At 36.7% G+C, this 25813-nt stretch overlaps 1 protein-coding gene across 7 annotated transcripts in view; it reads left to right on the top strand.

The window, feature by feature from the left end:
* LOC129732407 (CUGBP Elav-like family member 2) overlaps positions 1-25813 on the top strand; it is a 575258-nt gene that overhangs the window by 234305 nt on the left and 315140 nt on the right. The window contains exon 1 of one of the 7 annotated variants that reach the window (XM_055693272.1): positions 17913-18515. The exons of the other annotated variants lie outside the window; for them this stretch is intronic. Within the exon in view, the coding sequence (XP_055549247.1) occupies positions 18430-18515 (86 nt within the window). The 5' untranslated portion in view covers positions 17913-18429. Of the gene's footprint in view, positions 1-17912; positions 18516-25813 lie in introns of those variants that run through there. 7 annotated transcript variants of the gene reach the window in all.

Here is a 25813-nt window from a genome sequence, read left to right as displayed (position 1 = left end):
GGCCACTGCGCTTTGGGCAGAGAAGCAGCTTGTAGTGACTTACAAGTAATTGTTTCCCTGTTTATTACATTTGACGATATGAAACTGCTGCAAATGTCTGTAAAGCCACTATAAGCCTGAGCCTTTCGATTTTAAGGTGCCTAATAACTGCACGACAGAGGGATGTTCTCCCCAAACTCACTATTTCTATTCTAAAATGATCGACGATGATTTTAAGTATGATTAGTCCCAAATACTTCCAGTTCCACACACGGTTGTAAAAATAGAGGTGGGCCAAAGTATGTTTTTAGTTCTCCGTGGAAATTTTGATATTTCTAGGATAATTTTAATAATGTTCATAGCTTAACAAAGTTTCTCAAAATAGACATTTTCCTCTTTACAATGCTAAAACAGTGATTTATGTCGAATTTATGTTTTTTTTTTTTCAATAAATTGTGCAACCACTTCCTAAAACGGTCCTAAATAACCCCGTTATCCTACCGTTTCCATACCCAAGAGAAAAGTTTATTCTTCTAAGTTTCAACCTTGAAATTGGAAACGAACATTCCGGCTAATAGCGGAGATAGCTTGTTGTCTATACTAAGACCGAAAGTCTATTTAGAGATTTTCTACCTGAACGAGATAGGCTTTGTTTTATACACAATTTGGAAACAGGGCAATAACACCAAAGTTACTAGAACTTCCCCTCGGCGAATTTTAAAGTTCTTCACCTGCTTAACCGATTCCACTAATTTTTACTGGTTTTTACGGGTGCTTTATTAGCTGAACAGCACTCTCAAGTTATTCAGAAATTATGGATATGTAAACGAATACGATTCAAAACCTTAGGCGTTCAGCTTCGAATATTTTTATTCAGAAAATGGCTTCATTTGCATACTCTTATCTCTGCATAACAAATTGTAGTATTAAACGTTCAAATCTCCACCCCTTGAAATAACGCTTAACGTTCCTTTTTCGTAACATTTAATAAATGAATTTCAAGTACTCCCGCTTCTTTCTGCGTTACGCATAATTTGTCCGGGCCCCTAATCGAGATTCATCTAAGGAAATTTAACTACAGTTAGAGTTGTAATGAAAATCGCTGACATTGCTTGACATTCACTTGTGAATCTGTTGTCCGTGGATTTCGTTTCGTTTCGTATCATTTACATTTGCGTAGAATATTATGAAATATTCTATCACAACCGATGGAGGCAATTCTTTAAATGTGATAAAAATGTGACATAAATTTTGGCACTTTTTTCTAACTGTGTAGCCACCCGGTTACACTGATCTGAGAAGATCATAAAAACAGTGTGGTGCTGTAAAGTTTAAGATGCCTTTCGATGCCCTTAATTTATCTAGATGCCTTCAGCAAAGATGCGCTATGCGATGGAATTCAACATGTTACATGTTAGAGCACCTCTCTGAACTCCGTGCAGGAATAACAACTGCTCTAGCTGACCTGAAAATATTCAACTTGAACATAGCTACGAAATTATAGTTAAAGTTATGTGAATATGATTGGATATTGATCCAATCACTTGTTGAGCTTTTGCGACCTTTTCAACAAGTAACAACAGTTTTATACTCAGATACTGCAATTTCTATAAGCTCGGTTCGACCGATAAAGCACAGCTTAATCACACGACATCTGAAAATTAGAGATCAAGACAGTGTAGGATGACGGATGTTAGATACCGAATTGGTTGTAAAATTTTTAGGACGTACGATCTAGACATTCGAAAAAACTAAATGAAATGATAATGCATTTGAATGGTGATACTGTAATCTTGCAGCAGCTGACTTGTTTCTCCGATCTTCGGCACAAGTCCTTATTCGCAGAAGGATTATCTACTCGGAGCGGGATAGGCTAAGAGGCAAAAAAAGTGGAGAATAAAAATCAACCCACATCGATTTGTTTTGAAGTAGAATACTTCTCTAAGGAAGTTCGGCTACATAGGGATGTGAAATGATAATCTAAAACCGGAAAAAGTGAAAAATATGTCCAATTTAAAATGCTATTCGATGGATTTCCTTCGTTCTTGTAGCAATAGATTGGAAAATCTTCTAGGATTCTTCCCCAAAGAAGATTATTGTAATTTTATTATTCACATTATTGTACTATTGAAAATAGTCAAGCCTTGTCAAAACGAAAAACTCGATCTCTGATTGCTCTGATTGCAATTGAAAACATGCTATTTGGCCTACATAAGAGCCTGTTTCAGCCGAAGCCGCTCATAATAGTTATAGACAGCGACAACAGCAGTCGTCCTTCCTTAGCAGCAGCTTTAGCCCTGTGGTTGGCCACCACATCTCAGGAGCAGCGCGGTTCTTCTCAGCGTGTGTCGCCAGACTGCCGTTATTCCCCCCGTGTTGGGGCAGCATGAAGATTGCCATCAGGAAATCTAATTTTGAAAATCAAAATGCCTTTTTCAAGGCAAATAAACAAGTCATTGAAAGTTAATAATTTTTGACAACGCAAGCAAGCATTTTGTGCTGGATCTTAGCAATTAGAATTTGTCGCACCCGTCTTGCTTACTGAATGTGAAATAGCTTCCACAGTGCAACTTGTCCGTGTATCTTAATTCCCCCACTGTTAGGGCAGCTCAAAAGTTGCGATCAGCAACCGATTTTGAACCGCAAAATGCCTTTTTCAAGGCAAATAAACAAATAATTGAAGGTTAATAATTTCCTGGCAGACAAGCAGACATTCTGTGCGGGATGCAGTCAAATTTTGTTGTAGTTGTCTAATTTTTACTTTATTTAGTAAACCTTCCACTGTAGGGGCAGCGCAAAGGCTGCGATCAGCATAACCGACTTTGAATAACAAACTTCCCTGTTAGAACGCATTCACAGAGAAAGATAGTTCGACTATGCAGAGCTAACATGAAGTCGATTCAATCAATCAGCATGAACAGAATTTCGTCGTCTCCCAGCTGCCAAGTTGCAACATGATGCAACACGCAACAGCGAGCAAACGAAATCGCTTGATGTTACAAATCGCTATAAGATACGGGTTAAAACCGTTGCGTGTGTGAGAGCACTGTCAGTGTTTATTCGCTGGATACAAAAATCATTTGCGAATTGTGGAATAATCGGTAATATTACAGAGATGCGATTGCATTATATTCGATATGGAATTGAACAATTGTTCTTTTGAGGACAAATAAAACACTTAATTTGAAGAATTAATAGTTTTGGGTACCAGTAGCACTATGGTTTCGTACGATAGCGACGGTATTAGCGGTAGATGCATTTGTCAACACTTACTCCAGTAAAGCCGTGTCTAATTTTCAATGTGAACACACCTTTCTATTGTGTTGGCCGTGCGCATTAGGCCTCTGCCAGGCTAAACGCGAAAAGCGGCGCGAACCGATTCGCCCGGCCGTGGGTTGATGTACAGCCGTAAGTAGAGCTGTGTAAAAGTATTCTACTTCAACTTTGCGGTCGTGGCTTTGCACACAACCCTCCTGTTTTTCTAGCTTTTGCGTACGAGCGAGAAAACGTAGCTTTTTTGGCGTCTTACGTTTACGTTTCAGCGATTCTGATCTCAATTTGGAATCATTTTCTATTTTGGCTTTTTCTAGCCATTAGAAACACTTTACAGTAATTCTGAAATTGAGTCTTCCTAAGGTTAGCTAAGCTAAGCTAACTTTACAGTGATTCTGAAAATGATTTCAGATTGTACAATAGGTTGAATGTTAGCTATCAACTTATTGTCAGCGTTGCTAAACGAGCGAGAAGCATAACATATCCACTCCTTTCTGCTTGAGAATGAGATGTGTGCTACGCTTCTCCAGTCGTTCGTACACACACCTTCGAGACACTCTTTATTATTCACGCACTTGCCAGAGCGGCCAGGGCAGCAGCCAGCATACAACCGCTCGCAAATTCTCTTCTATCTTTTTACTCACGCCGAGTACGCGAGTACTCGAATAAGAGTACTTGACTAGGAGTGCTTGAAAAAATGTGCCCGAAAACGAAAATGCTGAATCGCATGCTTGAACGTGTAGGGTATCGGAATACCTACTCGCAGTGATGCCACATTTTTATCTGTATTTCGAATCTCAGGAAATCACCTTAGTGATATTTCAATCTGTATACAAATCTGCATATTCACTGAACATATCCCTTAAAAGAAAAAACGCAATACAGTTTGTTCATTGACTCATTTATGCACACGTTTACGCGTAACATATAAAAATAATGAAAACTCCAACACGCTCAATAGCATTTGAGTTTATTTTCGATTTTCAACTATATCGAATAGTTTATTTCGCGACCTCATGAAAACCAAAAAAACTGTATAGTTCTGTACTATTTCTAGAAAATCTGTAATTTGTATATAGGGGTAAACAGGGTAAGATCGCCCACCAGAGTTTTACTACCAAGTTATATAATAATTGAAAAATCTCTTTAACATGCCTATAACAGTATAACTACATAACATTTTGCACCCCTTTCTTTTTTGATAGTGCGCTAACGGTCACAGAAATAATCAAAAACAACCTTTCAGCTGGTAACCAGTCAATGCGCTATTGTTTTGTGGCAACGGGACTTAAGGTTTTCCTGTCTAAAAATCTATAGTTTTATTCGTGAATATACGTTTAACCGCTTGCCTGAATCTGTCTTCTTTCGGAAATATCGAAGGCCGTGAGTAATCTTATAATTTTGACTATTTTTTCGATGGAATATGAAAATGTTTCACTGGGGGTAAAGACGCCCATTATACATGGGGTAAAACCGCCACGTATACAACTGCTTGTTGTTTTACTTCAAGACCCAAATGTCTCGAGTTACAAAGAGAATATTTACAGGATCATTAAAGCAATTTCAAGCCACATAAGACATCGATGTTAATCGACCATTTTCGATTTGGTTAAAGCTTTTCTAGTAATATTATTTTAACGCGACTAATTTTTGAAAAAAAAAGTGTAAAAATGGTATTAATAAACAAAAATAATTTTAGAGCCAGTACGGTTTGTTTGATCGATATGACGTCTCCGGCAGAGTTGAAAATAGTAGTTTTTTACTTCCGAAAAAAGTATACACTCCAGAAAAATTTTAAAAAATAAAGATATAAAAATAGAATTAAAATTATTTTTATTAATTTTTTTAAAAAAAATCATGTTTTTGCCTGCAAAATCTTCAAAAGGTAAGCTAAAATTTGATGGTTGTTGGATCATGGATTAATAGAAATATTAATAGCTCAAATTTTGTGAAGAATTTTTTTTCGGCGGTTTGTTTGATTATAGAGTCGTTGGTAATTTTGTTCTTGAAAAAAAAACTTAAAAAAATTGAAAATATGAATAAAAATTAGTAATTATTATTATTACTCTATACATAATAAGTCTTCAAAAAAATCGTACAGACAGGTTTAATGAGTTTTTATTTTTAGCTCAAAGACAGGTTTATTATAAAATTGAATATCTTGAAAAACCCCAATTCTGAAATCTATCTATTTATTTTCAAAACCAAAAAAGTTACCTAAACATTGATTTGAACTTTGATAATCAAAAAACAAAAGAAGTTAAAACTTACAAAAAAAAAATTTTATTTTCAGATTTTTCACAGTGTATGTTTTATTAAAAAAGAATAAAAATACAATCTACAGCTTTGTCAAAGACACTATACCAATCAACCTTTTTGGCCCTAAAAATATTTGTTATCCTCTAAAAATGGTGGACGATCTTACTCCGCTGGTGGGCGGGCTTACTTCGCATGAAAAAGATCTACACATTTTCAATGAATTTTTAAAATTGAAAAAAAAAGCTGGAAGATAAACAAAAATATTTCAGTTCTTATTTTTTGAATGCAGGTATTGAAGAGAAGTACCTTTTAGCGAAGAAAAAATGAAATTGCAGCCGCAACTTTTTTTTCTATGAACAGAAATGCTTATCCCTCTAGTGCCCAGTGCCGCCTCTAGACACGCTTCAGATGAACCTCTAAAAAGCTTCAATAAAAACTTGAAAAATGTTAATAAAGATTTATAGTGATTTTACCGAGGTCCGTCTGAAAAATAACTTGGGCACTAGAGGGTTAAGGGGGCGGTCTTACCCCGCTTACCCCTACAGATATCTGTATGAAAAATACACAAAAAATCTGTATAAGTACTGATAAATCTGTATATGTGGCATTCCTGCCTACTCGTCGAAATATTCCATTTGCCACTCCGCTTCGTCGTGCCTTGTCACTCCGTATCGTCATAATGCGTCTTGACGGTCTTGACTATCTCCTTCGCTGGTTGTGCTCGCGAGAAAGGGAGGTACACGCGAGTGGGAAAGTACACGACCGAGTGTGTCCATGACGTGTCGGCTTACGAGAAAACTCGCAAGCATCAACGCTCGGTAGTGTGAAATGAAAAAAGTAAAAGAGAACAAGAAACAGAAACAGAATGACAGGAGTATCTCTAGTGTGAGAATTGGTAGCCGCGAGAACGCCACTTGGAGTATCGCATGCTTTTTGCGAGCGAGTAACAACGCTGCTTATTGTAAGAAAACGTCAGAAAGCTTATCGATATCTTCAAGACCTAAAATGTCGTTAAATAGCAGAAAAATACCAAAAAATCCAGTCTGGTATAATAGTCAAATTGAAAACCTACAAAACCTAAAAAAAGGAAAAATTTGCAATCTATGTTTTTTTTTTCCTGTATGGACTTCCTCAGTGCGACCAGAATCGTAGATCCATTGTGAGAAATGCCCGGGTGTCTGCTGTATCTCGCACTTCTATTATTAACAATCTATGTTAACATAGACAATCCATCAAATCCCGTTACCTATTATCAATGCATTTAAAGAAGACAATTAAAAGACTAAACTTGGAATCAAGTTTATTGCTTGATCACGATTTCGGCTTACTTACTTCTTTTAGCGGGTGCTACAAAATATAGAAAGAGACCCATAAGAACGGATTGCCCGATATTTCACCAGTCAGTGTAGTTAAACCGTCGGCGCCGCCGATCACGCCGAGACGCCGCCGTCAACGTCGATGACTTACACGGCGCACAGATCTAGGGCATGACTGCCTCCGACACACGTACACTATGTTCCCCTAACGTTCAGGAGTACTAAGCTCAACACTACAGGTCTATTCTTTGAAAAGTTCACAGCATCACAGCCGACAAAAACAAATAATCTCAATAGTACGACAGTCTTGTAAGTGTTAAGTTATGCCTCATTTCTCCGCTGCTTAGGTTGTTGTTTTTGGCAGTAAAAATCGACAGACACTCAATATAATCACATCTTTTGGTATTCAAACAAATACGGTTTCGATAGCTTTTAATGCCATCTTTGTTCTGTAAATACATAATTATTTACACAGTGGTGAACAAGCGAATAAATACATCATAAAAAATCGGTTATTTGAACCATTGGAAGTCATTGTTTATTGTCTGCACTGCTCCAAGCCTCTCAGCTCAGCATCCACTCAAAGCGACCATAAAGTATCCATCGTGTTCTGCTGTAGTAGCATTCATTCGATTACTGAAATAGACGACACAGTTGCAGTAAACTACAATTTTTTATCGCTCGGGCGTCGTCGTTTGCAGAGTCGATAAAAAAGGGATCGAAATAGAGCAAAGCCGGATTTTGGACAATACAATTTTTTAAGCTTTATTATGTCCCGCATGTTGGCTTTGCAGCGGCTGGCTGCTGCCAAATAGGGTAACCGAGCCACCGACTGGACCAGCTGGAGAGGGGTGAAACTAGTTTTTAATGTCTTTTATTTCGCAATTTAAAACATTTTCCGGTTGAACGAAAGAAACGATTCTTCATATAGTACGGCGTCCGCCGAACACCATTTCCATACAACCATAAAACAAATTGCCCCGTTTAATGTTTTATGCCAACGATTGGTTTCGTTTTTTTTTTCCTCTACTATTCCACATGCACTTCAACTGGGTGAGGCTGTAGAACACCATTAGTTTTAGGATAAAATGTGCACCAATAGCGTCCTGAAAAAAACAGCATACCCACCACCCCATATGTGTCTGTCGCTGTGTGTGTTTGTATGTATGGTCATAATTTCTCACTGAACCGGCGGGTTTATTTTGTTTGTTTCTATATTTTATAACCGAGAAAGAGCTTCAGTGCAGCTTTATAGCGCCGGCAGTAACCGGTAGCAACCGCGTGGTAATAATATGCCAGTACAGCCTCCGAGCTGCGGTCAAATCCGGCCGACGATAAAAAAAAACCTGGGATAAATAAATACAGCGAGATAGCTAAATTGAACGTGGTTTTCCCATGCATGACCTAATATATCAACACTTTTTCATCGTTTTCCGCTTAGGGTATTTTAATAAATTACTCGAAAACAAATACTCGCCAGACCAGCGTGTTTGCTCTTGACAAACAGTGATAGGTTTTTCGGCAAGGCTGTTTGGAAGTTTGTTATTAGCGGTGTTTGTGGCGATAACTACGTGACATGCTATAAAGGACTACCACAAACCGGAAAGTGTCAACTAAATATTGGAATGCGATCCAATGTTTTGCATAGTTGCTCAGTCTTGCTAATTTTTTTTAGCATACCATTCACACAACAAAAAGCAGTCTAGTCTCTGTATTTGATCAATAGTACGAATCTACAGACAGGATCAAATTTAAAACTTGTATAAACTCGTCAGTTCGATTGTCCCACAAGGACAACATCTTACTGACAATCTTATATTGAACCGGAAGGGATGAAAAAAAAAACAAATGGGAAACGGTTCTCTTCTCTACAGCACCATAATATATCGTACTTATGGCAGTGAACCACTGCGACGAAGGAGAAGAGTTTTGTGCCCTTTTACTGACCGACCCTTTTCACCAGCTCACTTGCTCGAGTCAGGAGGGAGGATAGCAACGACCTTCCGACGTGAAAACATGTCAAACTATGAATTTTTATCGCTTTTATTGTAGGGATTTGGTTCGGATGACTAGAGCGATTCGTTATCACACGAGTGAGGAAACAGCACCACGCAGGTCAATAATGAAACCCTGAACACTGGGAGCTTTTCGCTCTCGTCTCCCATTTGCATAATGATCCAACTTTTTTTTTACGAACCCATCGTCAACATTCCAAATCGCATCCAATCAGGAATTATTTTGATTGTGTCGGTCACTCCGGGATCTCTTCAACTGGCTGGCCAAAATTGAAAAAAAATCGAAAAAAATAATCCCACACACATGAGTACATACTTATTTTGCTGTGAGTAGCCAAACGAGCGTGGAAAAACTTTTCCCATAGCGCAACGAGAACAGCAGCAATCAAGGTTACTCGATGTGGTTTTTCGTGGCTTGTGGATGGAGTCGGAGAGCAACCGCAAACCTTCAATTTGGAAGCCAAATGATTATTACTTTGCGGGATTCAGTCCGCATGGAGGAAGTAGCGCAAAAAAAAATGAAATAAAAATTCGCTAGATCTTGAAATGTTCCGAGGTAGGAAGCTTTCCACTCACTGAGAAGAGTGAAAAGCGTTCACATTCGTTACTTCACTTCTGTAACATACGGTGATAATGCGGTGCTTACCAGCTGCTGGTAGTACAAGTTTTTGAATGTACCGTAGGAGGATTTTATTGTGTATTTCCGATGTTGAATTCTGTATATGAAGTTAGAAAAACGACAAAAGATTGCTTGAATGTGTCACAAAATAATGGCGGTAGTCGTTATCAGCGATAGCTTGTTAGTGTTTCAATTCCAAAGCCGCCATCGGGGGGCTGTCAGCTTACCGCAACCGGATGCGAGTAAAAGACACAGCAATGTATGGATTCAATCATCGCATTTATTATACATGAGCTAAATCACTTATGCAGAAGTCTTTAGAAAAATTGTGCTTAGTAACGTTTATAAAGTTTGTTCAATTTAGAGGGGAATAGAACCGTAGATCTCCCAGATGGTCACGAGGTACGATACTGGCCTAACAAGCCAGTCGTCGTAGGTTCGAGTCTCGGCTCGGGAGAGACTGTTAAGCTGACATTACACGAAGCAAATATTTGCTATTTTTCTTACGAATTTTATTTGCACAAAATAAAATCCGTACCAAAAATAGCAAATATTTGCTTCGTCTAGTAGGATCGTAGCGCTAGCCCCGCAATTGTCCTGTACACTAAACAGTCGGCTGCGAAGTCTGTGTGAAATAAACAGAAGGTCAAGTTCCGAATCGAAATGTAGCACCAAGGCTTTGCTTTGGTTGCGAAAGAACATCATTTTGTACCATTCAGATGCAGAAGCCTGGGTGTAATGAATAAATAAACTATAAAATAAGTGGAATCATTTAACATCAAAAAAGTCTACAGAAAACCAAGATTAAAATCAATTCGAAATTATGCTAAAAATATCAAAAGTGACAAAAAATATCTAGAATTTCAGAAATGTCAATAAGGTCAAAATGCTTTTTGTTTAGGTTGTGTTGATAAAACAATATTTCAGTTGGATTTGGGTGATAATTATTATCCGATATTGAAACGCAAATCAGTTTTTAACTATTATTAGCGAAAGATGTTATCTTCGATAAAAAAAGAAACAATGGAAGGTTGAAGTAAATAATTCAACAAGAAATACACTGACATTTCAAACAGTTCTGAAAATGAAATGAGAAATTTAAAGCGTGAATTGATGAAAATCGCTTATTGCAAATCTTAAACAGGTAAAACATTAAAAGCTTAGCTTAGCTCAGCTTAGTTCTGACTATACATATCAATGGTTGCTACTCCGTGATGGGTCCGAGCCACTCAAGGAGCACAATGAATCAACTGAAAGAACGACTGGGAGTGTTAATTCCTTCTCACTGTGCATCATTCAATGGCCCGATTTTTTTATAGACCAATAACGGCGCCGGTCACTTCAATCTTGCTCTTAAAACATGACTGTAGCAATCAAACAAACCATAGTTCAATTTGAAACCTAAAAAAGACTACCACAACATGATCTACCACTACTCTCTCCCACTCTGCGAAAACATTCCAAGCCAGGGGGTACAATCGATATGAAAAATATCGCCAAAGGGTACGCGAACAAAAAAAGGTTGAGAACCGCTGATGTACATATATTGTGATTTTATTATATATATATTTTATTATAAATTATTATAAAAAACAATAACAAGCATAAGGGCTTGTAGCAAATATATCGGTTGGCTGCTTTCCATAGCTGATCACCAAGATATGACGATTTACAGGTTGAGCAAAACAGAAACGACCTCATACGACTATAGACCATTTTACAAGACGTTTCAAAACTCAAATTACGAATAAAACTTTAACATAAAACATAGAACTGCTGGCATAACGCACGTAAAAGTAACATTAACATCAGCAAATACCGTGTATCCTACTTTGCTAGTTCGTAAAATAGTCGAGACGTTTGCCAATTTGTACGGGTAATGTCACTTATCTTCATAAGCAAACACATAAAGAATATATGATGACGATCGATAAAAACAGCAGGAAAAAACCCGATATTGCAATCCACACTCTCAGTGGGGCGTAAGATTAGGCGTCGAATATTTTTAACTGGGTATAAGATTGAATATAAGCACATAACATTATCAAAACAAAAATTTATACTTATCTTACTGAATCCATTTAAACCGTTGCACACTCGAGCGCCTACAGCACCTTTTACACCAAACACACCATCAAAAATACTGATGAAAAACACTTGAAATGTAAACTGTTACTAAGCATTCACACATGCTGGCGATAGCCGTGGTGCCAGAGCCCCTCTCTCAAAGAGCGAAACAACTTAGAAGTCACAAAAAGCGAAACAGGCTAAAAGACAAAAATTCTCAAATCAAGGAGACAATCAACCTAGAAATCAAAAATTCAAAAACTCAAAAAAACTGAAAGTGAGAGTCACAAATTCGATAAACAATCAAATTATCTAAAACTAAAAATAACAAAGAGTCGTAAACTCTTAAAATGAAAAATTCAAAAAATAAAGAAGTAAAAACATTAAAAACAAAGTCAAAATAGAAAATTTTTAATTCAAAATGCCAAACAACCAAATCACTACAGCTATCTCCGCAGTAAAATATTCATAAACACGCTAGTGATTCTCTGAGGAGAAACGAAAAGCCTGGTCAGAAGTCATGTAGTCGAAAATCCAAAAATCAAAGAGAAAATAAGCAAACAATTAAAAAGTTGACAGACGTCATATTCAATAAGTCATGGTGTCAAAAACCAATGTATCACAAAGTACAACATTCAAAAACTCGAAATGTCAAAGAAATACAACTGAAAATAGTCGCAATGAGTAAAGAAAAGTAGAAATATTTGAAAAATTTAAAAGGAATTCAACAATCCACAATGGTCCAGAAACCAAATTTAGGAAGAAATTTGGGTCTAGAGCTTTATAGCAATGTTTTAGAGAAATACTTTCTTCTGCGAAGTTGTTACATATGATAAAGCGCTTATTGAAAAATTATCGAAAGTTAGGGTGACCAAAATTTTCGGTGCAATCAAGTATCTAACTTTTTATCTTTGTAGATAGAAGAGAAACTTGTTCTACAATGTTATAGCTCCTATAATTTAAAATAACTTTGTAGAAAAAAGTTTTTCCTCTATCTTTGAAAACAACCGATTTATATTGAAAAAACACATTTTGCACTCTAACTTCTTTATTTCAAGTCTTACCCTAAAACTGTCTATGAACGACTTTTAGGGCTTTTTAAGAGAAACAATTTTCAATTCTGATATCGTGAATATCTTAATTCCACTCCAAGTTATTAATGTTTTTCATCAAAAAACATGCGTTTTTTTATTTATTTGTCATTCTTTCTCTTGGTCTCATTTTAAAGGGCATACTTGACTTTATAAATAAAGGAATTTCAAAAGATATGTTATTTTTTAAATTTGAGTAAATTCAATTTAAAAACATGACAAAAATTGCTATAATTTTATATATTACGCATAGAAAGGCTCGCAGATTAATTTATCTGGTATTTTTTCTTACAGCTAGAAGTAATCACCATTAATTTGATTCAAAAAAATTGAAAATTGATCAATTGGTTCAAAAGTTATGAATTTTTTAAAATAAAATACATAGAATTTGGCCGTTTTTTATGGTCACCCTATTTCGGAGCTAGTCCCCCTAACAACCCAACGAAAAATACGGGCTTGATTATTTTCAACACAGATTCATCCCTGCGATTTTGAGCACAATTGAAGTACTTTGGGAGACCAACTTCGAAATAGGGTGACCATAAAAAAACGACTGTGTTTGATGTATTTAATTTAAAAAAAATCATAACTTTTGAACCAGTCGATCGATCTGCAATCTTTTTGGATCAAATTGAAGGTTATCATTTCTAATTACAAGAAAAAATACCAGAAAAATTAAACTGCGTGCTTTTATATGCGTAATATATAAAATTATTGAAGTTTTTGTCATGTTTTTAAATTGAGTTTACTCAAATTTAAAAAATAACATATTTTAAAAAATTCCTTCATTCATAGAGTCAAGTATGCCCTTCATAATGAGACCAAGAGATATTTTTTCTGTTTGCCCCAAAAAGAATGACAAACAAATGAAAAACGCATGTTTTTCGATGAAAAACATTAATAACTTTGACTGGAATTAAGCCATTCACGATATCAGAATTGCAAATTGTTTCTCTTAAAAAGTTCTAAAAGTCGTTCCTAGACAGTTTTAGGGTAAAACTTGAAATGAGGAAGTTAGTCTTTTTATATTTCTATGAGCAGCTGAAACACATCACAAAGCGAGTGGTGAATATTCATTCTATTCTTTTCACATATTGAGGAATTAAAAACGAAACAGTCAAAAAAATTGAACAGTCACAAAAAATCAGTAAATCAAATATTGAAAGTCACAAAAAATCATCTGGTCAAAGTCAAAGAGACAAAAAATCTAACAGCCTAATTCTTAAAGTTAAAGCGTCTATTAACAAAAAAAAAGGTAACGAAATCAATAAATCAAAAAGTCACGAAAAGTTATCTAAATCCAAATAAAATATAAAAAGACCACAAGTGAAATGGTTTGTTAGGTCACATGGTTACAGAAAACCATATCAAGTCAAAAGCAGGCTTGTTATTCTCCTCGATATGTGGAAAGAGCGGAGTTAAAATTCACCATACACTTCTTCTCCGGCATGAGCGCTGCGTGTAGCAATTTTTGCACCAACCTTTTTGCTTCTGCTTTGTGGTGTGTTTCTGCCGCTCGCAGAAAAAAAAACAACGCACTTACACCACAGCCGAGCGAAACAAGACTCGTGAACCATTCATACGGCTCATACGACTAACTGTAGGAACACTGCTGTGAGCTCTGTTGTGTAGTTATTGTGCGTAACGTCCATTTGAGTGAGGAAGCTCACCTTAGTTTATTATCTCTCAGAAGAGATGTTTCAGACTTCACTACGGTGTTCTTTTGCAAGCTCCTCAGATACACACGACTCGCTGCTTTCTTCAAGCAAGCGCATCAATTTGCGCACCACCGCAGTAAGATATTTTCATTCACGCTCGTGATTCTCTGAGGAGAGAAGACAAGCCTGGTCAAAAGTCAAGCAGTCAGAAAACCTAAAAATTTAAAGAGAAAATAAGCAAAGAGTTGAAAAGTTAACAGACGTCATTTTCAATAGGTCATGATGTCAAAAATCCTCGCATCACAAAGTAAAACATTCAAAAACTCGAAATTTCAAAGAAATACAATTAATTCAACAAGCTTGGCACATAAAGACAAAAAGTCAATAAGATAAAAGGTCAAAAAATTAATAGATTAAAAAGACACATCATCATAAAACAATAAGTCAAAAATTTTAAAAACGAAAAAAATTAGGAAATAGAAAAAAATTCAAAATTTTGAATAGTGGCAAGTGAAACATTGTAGAAAAGTAATATCAAGAAATCACAAAAAGTAACACTTCTAGGAAATAAAATTTTCATGCAAGTTAAAACACTATAAAGCAACAGTCAAATAGCAAAAAACCAAAACTTCAAGCGATGGAATCGTAGAAGAAATAAAGTTCACAAGTCAAAATATTCCAGAACGTCCAAAAAGTCTAAAAGTCAAAGTAAAAAAAATATCAAAATTTTAAAAATGTTAGCAAATATGTCCAAAAACACAAATAACAAATATTTCAAAAGTTTCATAGTTTTTCAAAATGTTAGAAATGGTCGAAATACAAAAAAGACGAATTTCAGATAGGGTATCGAACGTCTTCGTCAGGGGTTTTCTTCGGCAGGCTTCTCCATAAGATTGCTGCAAATACCCTATGTCAGAAATGTTAAAAATGATAAAAACTTCAAAACGCTAAAATTTCAGAAAAAGTGCTAAAAAGAGGATTATTAGCATATGCAATTAAAATATCACTAGCAAATTCGGCCAACAAATGAAAAAAAAAGGAAAAAAAAACTAAGAAGCCACTGGAGAGAGACAATCGAATTATTTCATTATTCTTCTAAAGGGGGAATGTGAGGTGACTATAATTATGAGCGTCACAGTACCAACCTCAACGTTGCGTATAAAAAAAAAACATAAATAAATAAATCAATACGATGTCAAAAATGTCATAAATGGTAAAAATATCAAATATGTTCAAAAAGTAAAAAATGACAATAGTGTCAATAATGTCAGAAGTGTTCATAGTGACACAAGTACCCAAAAAGTCAAAAACAACAAAAATGGCATAAGTGTTGAGAATGACAGAAATGTCAAAAATGTTAGAAATGTCGAAAATATCAGAAATGGCAAAAAATTCATAAGTGTTAAAAGTGTCAAAAATGTCAAAAAAGTCGAAAATGTTAAAAAAGTAAAATTGTCAAGAAATTCAATAAAAAAAAACAAAAAGGAAAAAATGAAGAAATGTCAAAATTCCAAATATTGCGAAACTCTCCGAAAAATCAAAAATGACACAAATGTCTAAAGTTTTAAAATGTAAAAATGACAATTATCTCAAAAATATCAAAAAAGTTCAAAATTTCAAAATTGTCTGCAATGTTAAAGAGCCAGAAATGTCGAAAATCATATTTGATGGAAATAGATATATTGCATGCAGGGAATAAAACAATGTCTATATCTCGAATTCTTCATACCAACCCGAAGCGGCATTCATATCCACAAAACCGTTCCCCTCTGCACCAGATCGAGGTCATTCACGTCGTCCTGACAGGAATTCCAATACACCCACAGTAACAGTAACGGCTCCCCGCCGCGACAGCCAGGGCGTTTGGGAATGTGAAATATGTGAAAGGGAAGATTGAAGTGATTCAATGATGATTCGACAGGTTACGAAGTGCAAGAAGTTAAAATGTGAAAATTTTTCCCCTCGACCTATCTTACACACTCTGCGCAGGAAAATGTGTGTGTGAGCTTCTAGCCAACCAAGATTTGTTCCGCAGCAAAATGCTGGGAATGTGCGATAAACATTCCTCCCGTTGCGCAATGCCCTTGCATACCCCCGCTTACAAACCCCTCACAGCAGCTTGCCACTTATGTGAAACGGGTAAGCAATTTTCTGACAGTTATGAGCGGAAAAAGTACTCTTCTTTGCCACCAACCGACGCGAATGGCGGCCATCGGGTGTCTCTGATTGTGGCACAAACCCGCCGGTGGTATTTCACTTCTCACCTGGCTTGAGTGATACTAGAAATAATTCTCCAACACTGAATGAGTAAGAAGTATCTTGGAGAATGATGTCCTCGTAACAGTGTGGGAAATCGTCACTATATGCCATCTATCCGTGGTATTTTGTTACTGGCAACGAATGAAAGGCCAGAAGAGCTGAACTGTACCGGAATTCACTTCTGCTTCCGGTTCATAATCTTCGACCTGAAGCACCCCGAACACCATCATCGTGAAGCGCACGAATGTGTGTGTCCCCGTCCCCTGGAATGGGTTCATCTTGGCACTCGGCGCAAGAAATATATCATATGTCATTGTTTGCCCTCTTGAATTGTGTTTTTAACCTCTCGGAGTCAAAGCAGAAGTGCAACACTTCGCCTGCACGATGGCATTGTAGGGCACTTTAGATTCGTTCCAGAAGATGGTGGCGTTCCGACAGCGTATGTGGGAGCCCCGGAAATGAGATATAGTTTTTCGTTTCAATTATTTTATCATTCCTCTGTCGGAACAGCAGACGCCGAAGCAGTGCCTTTCGGTTTTTTTCACACTGCATAACCAACCGACCGAGGAAGAACGGTAGGGAAAGGATCCACTATTCTCTGCACTCCGCTCTATAGCCGCTAGGAGCAAAGGAGCTGCGAATCAGGCTTTTCCGTTTCCGGAAGCAGCTTCCTGGCGGTGGGTGACGACGCGTCGTAAACGGTGCAGCTCTGCTGGAGGTGCGGATATGACCTGCTTTCGTGAGTTCTGCTTTCCTCCGGAAGCAGTTAGTTGGATGCGATTCCGAGCGATTTGATGGCTTCCTCGCTGAATTGAAAGTGGCATTAAGCGAGCGTTGTTCGGTTGAGCGAAGTGAAGAATCGTCATTAAGAAACAATTGGCGATTTGAGGTCTTGCACAGGAGAACGAAAAAAGCAAATGCCTGCACAGCAGAACGATGGCTTTTTTTTCTGCGGGATAATTGCATATTTAATTGTCGTAATTCGACATTCGTTTAAGCAGAAACTCTAATCGGCGATGGGAAATGTCGAACAAAGGAATGTTGTATAACAACATAAGCTAGTATTTTTTTCCAATGAAGAAAATCGTGAATAATTGCATCACTGTTAATGTAAATAAAATAAAATTAGAGTGCAAGCACAGAATTATGGAGATCAACTCAAAATACAACAAAGGAAATAATCATCCTCAGAGTTCAGCCCTGTTACAACCGGTCACTCACAATTAAAGTCGAAATTAAGCTTGAAACAATAGACTGACAATTATTTCATCACATGCAACACTGATCACTCACAAACACAAACCTAGCAGTCCTCTGCCGCGCTGTGGTTAGAAGCTGCCCTGCCAAACCACACCGAACCAACCACAAGTCTTATTTCGTTTTTATCGGTCATTCGAAACGGTTGCTCTCGTCTCGTGCTATCTATTTCCCCGCCCGTTCGGTTTTCCCTCAGTCCATCGAGCACGGCGTCCAACGCTCGCGAAACCGCGTTTTTTTTTATCTTTTCGCGAAACCTCGACAGTTTTTTTTATCTCCTTTCCGCCCTCGAAAGTTCTGAAGTAGTTTTTACTTCCCTCGAATATTGTGACGTGGAATTGCAGTCCTTTAACGCGAAGAAAACGTGCTTCCCGCGCAGCAGCAGGTAGAAATCGATAAAAAAAATATCTCGCTTCACTAGAAAATTACGCGCGTGTTCGTCTAATTGACGAAGATTTTCGGCATTAAAGTGTACCCAAAGTGAAGTTAAGTCTTCGTGCTTGCATAGTTCCAAGAACTTTTTCAATTGTGTAAAAGATAGAAATTTTGTTGGGGCGTCCTTCCCATTATTTTTTTTTTCACGATCGCTTGTGCTGTGCTTTGTTGTGGTAGTGCTAATTGTAAAATTGTGTGAAAATGAAAATGCTAGCTTACCAGGAAAACCGCCGGCGGTTCTTTAATCCATTCCACTCGATGACCGATCCGATCGACCTTGACGAGATGTGAGTATGAGATAAGTGGCAAACTTATCGAGCCGCCATTTTGTTTTTTATGATGCTGCTGATGAGCATTTCTAGCAGTGTGAAGTCAAATTCTTCTGTTTTTTTTTTTTCAATCAGGTTTAGTTAATGACCCTGTAAACATATATCCAAACACGAATTTATTTATTTTCAGGTTGTACACTATTTCCAAAGATAAATTTTATTTTTGAAAATATAACCAACAAAAATGTTTACAACAAATATAACTGATGGCAGCTCGGTTTAGCTCGGATTTTTGCTTATCGTACTGTAATTCCAGCAGTAAATCCGTCACTAAAAAGCAGAGTTTACCATTGATATATACAATGATTTTATTTCTTCAGTTGTTTTCCGAAATTTGGTTCTGCACTTCACAATTAATCAATTTGAAGAAGTAATGCAATCTGCCTCTGCTAAAATATTATACCTATCAGTTTTTGAACATTTTTGAGGTTCTCTACTCCTGAGTACTTCAAAAAACTTGAAAAAATGAAATAAGAGGTAAAAAAAATCGTAGAATTCAAATTTTTTGTTATTTTTTTAGGTATTCTCAGAGATATCTAGGATCATTCATATCCGATCAACTTTGCAATTTTTCATTTTACTAAATTTTGATGAATCTTTTAATTTTTTTCATTTCTCTGAGTATTTTTATTTTAGTGATTTATCAAAGGTTTTTTGAGCTCTTTACACTTCTTTGAAGGTCTCTGGTATATTTCATAGGTAATGCTTAATTTTTATGATCGATTCATCTGATTCTGATTCATTCTGATTTCAGATTGATTATTTATTAACTTCTTATTTATGATTAGTTAAAGTTTTTCTGTACAACTGAAGATTTGCGAGCTTCAATACTTTACATAGAGTACACTAAAGTCGCTTTTTACGCTTGAATATGCAGTCCGTAAATGTTTCGTTCAAATGAAAAATAGTGATTTACATTTTCATGTATTTACAGGTTATGAAACATGGATTTCCTCATTTGTGATTCCTACTCACTGATTTCTGATTTCGCATTCATGACTTCTAATTTTTGATTTCAGATTTCAGACATCTGTAGCCTAATTTGTGTTTTGTTATTATGGATTTTAGTTTTCAGAAATGTGAGGTTCATTATAGATTTCCGATTCCGAAATCTCTCATCCCAATACAACAATTCCATGCAAAAAAGGCAAAAAAACTCAACATCCCTACACTTGTTCATCATGGAAAAATCCTAGACCCATTTTTTTGGCCCTTGGGGTAACACCTTCTGTCCTAGGGTTGTCCAAAAAATCGTCTTGTTTCAAAATTAGCAATTTTCAAAAATTTTTAACTTCTCATCCGTTTAACCCAGTTTAAAACTTTTGGCATGAAATTGAAGGTAATTATTTGCTCTATCAATAAAAAATATCAAACGTTTGGAAGGTTCATAATCCTATCGTTTGATATTTCTACATTGCAGTAGCTTTTTCCAGTGGAGACGCATGGTGGTTATAGTGGACATTGAAGATTGCAAAAATTCTATCTCTAAAATAAAATAATGTTTAAAATGATAATAAATGTAAAATTTTCTTAATATTAAAAAAAATCGATAGGATTTCTTCGGTCTTAAACCTTCCAGATTGGCAAAATTGTTTGTATCATAATTTTCGCATAGTTCCTTCATAGTTATCCATAGTACAATTTGATATTTTTTCTTAAAAGTTCCATTGAATATTTTCATTTTTATGCCAAAAGCTTCGTAATCAGTTAAACGAATCAAACTGGCCAGTAGTTTACTCCTTTTGCTGCAAACATTGGAACGTTCGACGTTTCACAGTTGCACATGTTGAACTTCTCAAGGACCTTCGAAATGTATGCATAAAGCTTTCAAAGACCGTTATTATAAAAAAATGCACCAAGGGATCTGAGTTCATCATTCGATTCGTTATGACGTCCTGAATCTCTGGTCAAAATTTCAAAATCGTCAATATTCATAAATTTCAAAATCGTCAATCTTCAAAAATGATATAAAAACGACGAAATACTTATTCTGAAGCACGTTTTCCTACCAAAATTTCATGAAATAACTTTCAAAATATTTTCTACACATCCCAAGTAGTATATTTCATGACATTTACCATTGGTGGAAAGATTTATCTTCAAATCTCACAGTGCACAATGGTCTAAACTCGAAAAATCGTGATCGTTTCAGATTTGGCTGTGAAAAATTGATTTTATGTAGTAATTGTATCCAGCCAAATTTTTTTCGTGGAATAAGGCCTTACTTATGGCGCTTTCGGTTTTTCTATCAATCCATCTAACAGTTGAAACTTGTTTTTTCGAATTTTCAATAAACCAGATTGCTTTCTTCAGTAAAGTTGTGGATGTTATTTCATGAAATGGTGGTTGAAAACGAACTTTACAATAAGTATTTCGTTGTTTTTATATAACTTTTTGTAATATACGACCTTCAAAAGGGCATTTTGTCGTGGTATGAATTCTGACTTAGTACATAGTGATCGTCTACCTTCCTGACGTGGATGCCCAGAAAAAAACTTGACGTCTCCAGGTTTAACCACCTAGAAGCTTTTCCGTAGGGCCTTGATCCTGCAAGGTTTTACATCCATCATTCATATAGGTGAAAAGGATTCAAAAACCTGTTTTCACTATAAGAAACCATGGTTGCCTTCCATTCCGTGTCCTGAACACTACTCACCGCTTCGGCATAGATTTGCGGCTCTCTACCTAAACTTACTGCTTTTCTGGTGGTACCATATCTCTGGGCAGGGTTGCCAATGTTCCAGTTGAATTGGATTCCTCCAGTTTTTTCAAGTGATCCAGTCAAACAGTTTATTCCCAAAATCTTCCAGATTCTTCAGATATTTGCCAGTTTTATCCAGCAATTAAAAAATTGTTAGAAGAATTTGATACCAAAAGATAGCGCAGTCAGAAATAATTGAAACTTAAACTTAACTCATGTAACGGAATAACATGTTGCGTCAATACTTTTGTTAAAGATAAAAATAAATGGAAAAGCATTATTTTCTTAATTTTAGATAGATTGATTTCGTAATTTTAAACTTTGCTGCTGTTAGAAAAAATTTTTCAGTCCATAATTTTAACAAAATGTAAACCCGAAACAAAACAGTTTAGATTAAAATGAGTGATTTTTGCGAAGAGTTATCTCATTAGTTTTTAAGTTTAGTAAAGCGGGCAATGTATGCAGTTTGCGAGGATGCGAAAATGAACGGAAATAGAAGGTGTGATTTTTAGGCTTAGAAAAAATTTTCCCTCGTCCAGACGGGGAAGCCTAAAAGTCAAACGCATCCAGAAGTTTTCACGACTTATTACAATTTTTACTCTCTTCGCACCGAGCAATCAATATGCCTACTCTCAGCACAGTATTGAACCCAATTCATCAAGTTTTCTCCGTTTCTGATGAGGTACCCAGACATGAGCACTACTGTCTAACGGGTGTTAAATAAAAAATGAGAATTTTTTCAATCACATATAAAAAAAAATTTTTTTTTCATCGATTTCAGTATTTTTGCCTTTCTCCTAGAAAGGTATAGCAAACACTTGCAAAACCGAAAGCAGAAAAGTGCTCCAAAGGGCCGAATGGCATACATCACTCGACTCAGCTCGACGAGCTGAGCATTTTCTGTATGTGTGTGTGTGTGTGTGAGGTGTGTGTGTGTATGTGCAGATTTTTATTCTCACTCACTTTTCTCAGAGATGGCTGGACCGATTTTCATGAAATTAAATGTAAATGAAAGGTCTTGTTGTCTCATAAGACCCCATTAAATTTTATTGTAATCGGATTTATAGTTTAGAGGTTATGTATCAAAATGTAAAAATCATGAAACATCATTATCTCAAAAATTACACAACCGATTTGAACAAAATTGATTTCAAATGAACGAGATACCTGAAAAACCCTTAAATTTTGAATTTTATGAAGATTGAACTTGTGGTTAGAAAGTTACGAAAAGAAACGTGTTCTGAAGACTGTTTAATCTCACTCATGTCTCTCAGAAATGGCAGAACCGATTTTCATAAAATCAGTGTCAAATGGAAGGTCTAGTTGCCCCATAAGACCCTATTGATTTGTTTTGTAATCGGACTATTACTTTGCCTGTTGTGTTTGAAAATGTGAAATCCAGCTATGAAAAGAAACATATACCGAAGACTGCTTGGACTCACTCACTTTTCTCAGAGATGGCTGACCCGATTTCCACAAAATTAGTGTCAATTTATAAGTCTAGTTGCCTCATAACACCTTATTGAATTTTACTGTAATCGAACTGTAACTTCGTCTGTATTGTACCGAAATGTGAAAATCACGAAACTTCATTATCTCAGAAACTACACAACCGATTTGATCAATATTATTATCAGATAAGTGGGCTAGTTAAGGGTTAACTGATGAATTATGATTGAACACGTGGTTTCAAAGTTTGGCTGCCCTATACGTTCCCATTTCATTTGATTACAATCGAACTTTAGCAACCGTTATGGATAAATTGTTGTTACAAGGTTACATGACTTATTTGAACATACTTAGTGTCATACGAACGAGTCATGTCTCGAACTTACAAATAACAAACTTCATAACAATTTGATATGTGGCACAAAAGTTATAGAAAGAGAAGAAATTCAAAGGCTATTCGAAACTACACCTGCCTTGATCGATATATGTGGCCTCAACATAATTTAAATGTGGTATCGTACTATTTGAACGTTCCAAATTCATTGATTCCTTGCGATGTGTTCAAAGTCTGCAGATGCACGACGAATCGGCCATAGGGTATGATCAAAGTCAAATAACAAATCGTTCGAAATGATTGGTTTAATCGAAATAATAACATCCTCGACTTTTGGCTTCTGTACTTCACCTTAATTCTGAATATATTCATATTGGGTGGTATTCGGTCATTTTCAGCAGATTTTCTGGCATCAATCTTACACCGGAAATATCCATATTGGGAGGTATTTAGTTTTTTTGGTGTCCATGCATCATCTCGATTACGGAAACATCCATATTGAGTATTATTCGGTCATGTTTCCTAGAAGTTGCCATTTAGCAATTCAAAATGGTGCCTGAGGTCAATTGTTAGCTCATTGCATCATTCTGGTTCCAGAGATACTCATATTGGATGGAATATGGTTATTTTAGGCTATTTTTCACAAACGCCATCTTGGATTTCAAAATGACATTTAAGAAAATTTCTGGCCTCTGAGCGTCATTCTGCTTGAATGTTTTATGGTAACAAATATGTCCATAATGGTTCGACGCCCCTCCCTCTTTTGGAAGCACATGTTCCTGGGAAACAGCCGAAAATGATCGAATAACACCCAACAACGGAAGTCGCCATCTTAGAATTCAAAAAGGTATCTCTGGTCGATTTTAGCTCCTGTGTATCATCCTAGATCCGGATATTGTTATTTTGGGTGGAAATCGGCCTTTTTTGGCTGTTTTCCAGAAACCGGAAGTTGCCATCTTACAATCCAAAATGTTGCCTGAGGTCGATTTTGGAACATATTTGTTACCTCTCAAAACATTCAAATGCCAAATTTGGTTTCATTTAGTTGGTTAGCTCTCGAGATGTGCAGAAATTTGAGTTTCATTTGTATGGAACCCCTCCCTTCCAGAAAAGGGAGGGGTGTCGAACCATTATGGACATATTTGTTACCCCTAAAAACATTCACATGCTAAATTTGGTTCCCTTTACTCAGTTAGTTCTCGAGATGTGCAGAAATTTGTGTTTGATTTGTATAGCATCCCTCCCTTCCAAAAGAAGGAGGGGTGTCAAAACATTATGAACATATTTTTTACCACTAAAAACATTTACACGTCAAATTTGATTCCATTCAGTTGATCTCTTGAAACATCCACATGCCAAATTCGGTTTAATTTGCTTGCTTTGTTCTTGAGTTGTGCAGAAATTTATATTTCATTTGTATGTGACCCCTCCCTTCCAGATCAATATTTTAGAACCTAAAGAGTGAATATACATTTATTGGACTTAAGCGTTCATGTAAATCTATTTTCACAAATAAAAGTTTGAATGAGAAAGGCTGGGTCTGACCGCTAGGTGGATTAATTTAGGTTTTTATTAATAACATAATGTATTTTCTTCAAAAAAATATCAGTGAATGTTTGAGTAAGGGCCGTGGTCTGCTGTTCGACGCAACTTTGGTGCGATGCTCTCGCAAGAACGTTGTACGGCACTTACGTCCATTTTCCGGATACAATTCCGGATTCTTGTGGTCAGTTGCTTCGTATCCTTGGCCCTCCAATTGTTTTTATATACTAGGGCACTGTGTGAGCCAAAGAAATCCTCTATTGGGCGGCACTGGGGCAAGTTTGTTGGGTTACGATCTTTCGGCACGAACGGTATCTTTTTCTCCTCAAGATACGCCACCGTCTTCTTGGCGTAATGGGAAGACGCCTTGTCTGGCCAGAATACGTACTTCCCATCCGCGTGATGCTCGTTCAGGAACGGCAGCAGGGTTTTATCGAGGCACTCTTCTTGATAGATTCGTTGGTTGATTGCCAGACCGCTCGGCTTAAACCAAGGCTTTGAAATGCCCCGGTCGGAAATGGCGATATACAACATAACCTTTTTTTTCAAACTTGTGCTTGAACTTGTATTTCACTTCAGGCGGTGTGGATGACTTGTCGCTGGAGTAGTAGTTTTCATTTCCTGGAATATGCGTTTTGGACAGCGGAAAATAGCTTTCGTCGTCCAGAACGAAAGACGTCCCGCGGTATTTTTTGGTCATCCACCGACACTGTGTTTTAACCGTCTCAATCTGCTCCTCCGTGTACTCCGGCGACCTCGTCTTCTTCCTGCAGACGATTCCTTCCATCTTGGGGTCCGATGGATCAATACGTGGGAGCAGCCATATTTCCAACCGGCGTCACGCAGGCTGGTTGCGTCCTTGTTGTCAAAGAGCTTCTTTAACGATGTCTTCCTCTGCTTCGTCATTATCGTCACCGGACGACCACTTCCGACCTTCCGCTCTACGTTCAGGGAACCCAGGATACGATATACCGTACTGACAGGTACATTTTCTTCCTTAAAATGTGTCACCGTGATCTTTTTTCCTTGCTGGAAATGCGTTTCGTAGAACCGTACAATGCGTTCGCGGAGCACGTGCTGTTTCGACGCCATCTTTGCTTTGACTAAATTCAAACTAGCAAAACCAAACACGCCTACTGTTTCTAGGGAACCCAAAGAGCAATTTTCTTGGAGAAAGAAAATTTTACGCTCTGTATTTGAGTTACTGAAAGGTATTGAAAAAATTCTCAT

Source organism: Wyeomyia smithii, chromosome 3 (genome assembly GCF_029784165.1).
Source record: "Wyeomyia smithii strain HCP4-BCI-WySm-NY-G18 chromosome 3, ASM2978416v1, whole genome shotgun sequence".
Taxonomy (NCBI): Eukaryota; Metazoa; Arthropoda; class Insecta; order Diptera; family Culicidae; genus Wyeomyia; species Wyeomyia smithii.
This window is presented reverse-complemented; position numbering and strand designations above follow the sequence as displayed.